A 2,114-nucleotide genomic window follows, 5' to 3' on the forward strand; every position below is an offset into this window, starting at 1 on the left:
TGACTCCCTTTTCTATTTTTCCTTATCTCCCCCTTTCTTAGCTCTCCTGAAAAAAGAATTTCTAACTTCCGGTCAGCCATTGTTATGATCGGCCATTATTATGATTGACCGTTGACTGAACACTATTCAATTTTTTTACTCCGTGTTTTTCTCCTTGTCTCTGTATTCTTTCTGTTGAAGAGCGTAGCTCGAAACGTCAAAGACTTTCCGTATTCCCGAGCGTCATACTAATATATCCTTTTGTTATTTACACCACCTGTCCTCGTCTGTTGTTATTTTTTGTATATTCTCCCATATATATATATGTGTGTGTGTGTGTGTGTGTGTGTGTGTATATAATGAATTAGAAGCAGTGCTAATGTTGTAAATATTATCAACTCAGTGTATGTGTTTTTACTTGTTTGCTACAGTATAGTGCATTGGGGACGACTCCCTCATAGCATCATCATCATCATCATCGTTTAACGTCTGCTTTCCATGCTGGCATGGGTTGGATGGTTTGACTGGGGGTTGGCAAGCCAGAAGGCTGTATCAGTGGGTATCAAAATACCTGAAAGTCATAGACACATGAGACATCTCATCCCCAATCCCATTCAGGAGTGATGGATATAGATATTTCACCATTTTGGTGGTTTATCAGCATCATGTACCTGAATCAAACCAGGGATGAACTCTTATACAAAGAAGAGTCGAATGCATTTATGGCTTGTGCGTGCGTGTGTGTGTGTGTGTGTGTGCGTGTGTGCATGCGTGCGTGTGTGTCTAAGTATGTGTAAGTGTGAACTTCTCTTTGTAAGGCAACAACTTTGGTCATGTGTTTGTTCAGTCAACTGAACTGGAACTTATTTCATCAACCCAAAAAGTATGTAAGGCAAAGTTGACCTCAGTGAAATTTGAACTCAGGACAGAATGCCACTAAGCATTTTCTCCAGCATACTAACAATTCTGTCAGTTCACCATCTTGAATGGTAAAAAGCTCTAATAAGGATGGAAAATGAAACAGAAACACATAAATGAGAAACAAACAACAACATCAAAAAATGCTGTGCCATTCATTATAGGCATCTGACACGATTTTTAAAAAAAAGAGAGAGAGAGAGAAACTAAAGCCATGTATAAGTATGTTACCTGTGCCTGCAATGATATTCACACCTGACTGTTCAGAGACTTTCTTCAGGAATTCAACATTTGGATTTAATCCAATCACAGTGTTGTCTACAATAGATGATCCACCATTTGCCTGAAGAACAGATTTCATATATGGAGAAAAACAACGGATTTTAAATCTCTGAGTGAGAGATTATACAGTAACAGTACCAAACAGTAATATTTATATGCTAACAGAATGTGGCAGTCCTATAAAGGATGGTGTTACTGTCATTATAGCCCCAGGAAAACTTCTTTTCCAGTTGGCTATCGACAGATAGTTTGTGTCCATACAGCATTTGCAAGGGATGTCATCACTCCCATTTCTAGCCTTATGTGATACTCACAGCCCCAGGTTTCTAGGTGGTTACCTGTCCTCAGTGTAAGACAATCACAGGCTAGTGACAAAAGCTTTCTCCACTCACAATATTTTTTAAGCGATAAACAGTCACTGATCTTGTAGAGAGAAAAACAACTTGTTTTAAATCTTAGAATGAGAGATATACAGTAACAGTACCAAATAGTAATGTTTATATCCTAACAGAATGTGGCAGTCCTATAAAGGATGGTGTTACTGTTGGTATAGCCCCAGAAAAAAACATCAGTAACATCATCCTTTACAGGGCTGCCACATTCTGTTGGCATATAAACATTACTATTTGGTACTGTTACTGTATATCTCTCTCAAGTTGTTTTTCTCTATACGAGTTCAACGACTGTGTGTCGCATAAAAAATATATAGCATTTGCAATTGGAGAATGCTTTTGTCACTAGCCAGTGATTGTCTCACAATGAAACCCTGGGCTGTGAGTATCATGTAAGGCTAGAGATAGGAGTGATGACCTCCCTTGTGAATGCTATACGGACACAAACTGTGTGTTGATAGCCAGCTGGAAAAGAAGTTTTCCTGGGGCTATAACAACAGTAACATCGTCCTTTATAGGACTGACACATTCTGTTGGCATATA

The 2,114-nt window shown here is 38.6% G+C and overlaps 1 protein-coding gene across 1 annotated transcript in view; it reads right to left on the reverse strand.

The window, feature by feature from the left end:
- The window catches only part of LOC106881320 (phosphotriesterase-related protein), a 70,076-nt gene that overhangs the window by 27,238 nt on the left and 40,724 nt on the right, over positions 1–2,114 (reverse strand). The window contains exon 4 of the mRNA XM_014931665.2: positions 1,129–1,240. Coding sequence (XP_014787151.1) covers positions 1,129–1,240 — 112 coding nt within the window. The remainder of the gene's footprint in view (positions 1–1,128; positions 1,241–2,114) is intronic.

Source organism: Octopus bimaculoides, chromosome 28 (genome assembly GCF_001194135.2).
Source record: "Octopus bimaculoides isolate UCB-OBI-ISO-001 chromosome 28, ASM119413v2, whole genome shotgun sequence".
NCBI classification, from domain to species: domain Eukaryota; kingdom Metazoa; phylum Mollusca; class Cephalopoda; order Octopoda; family Octopodidae; genus Octopus; species Octopus bimaculoides.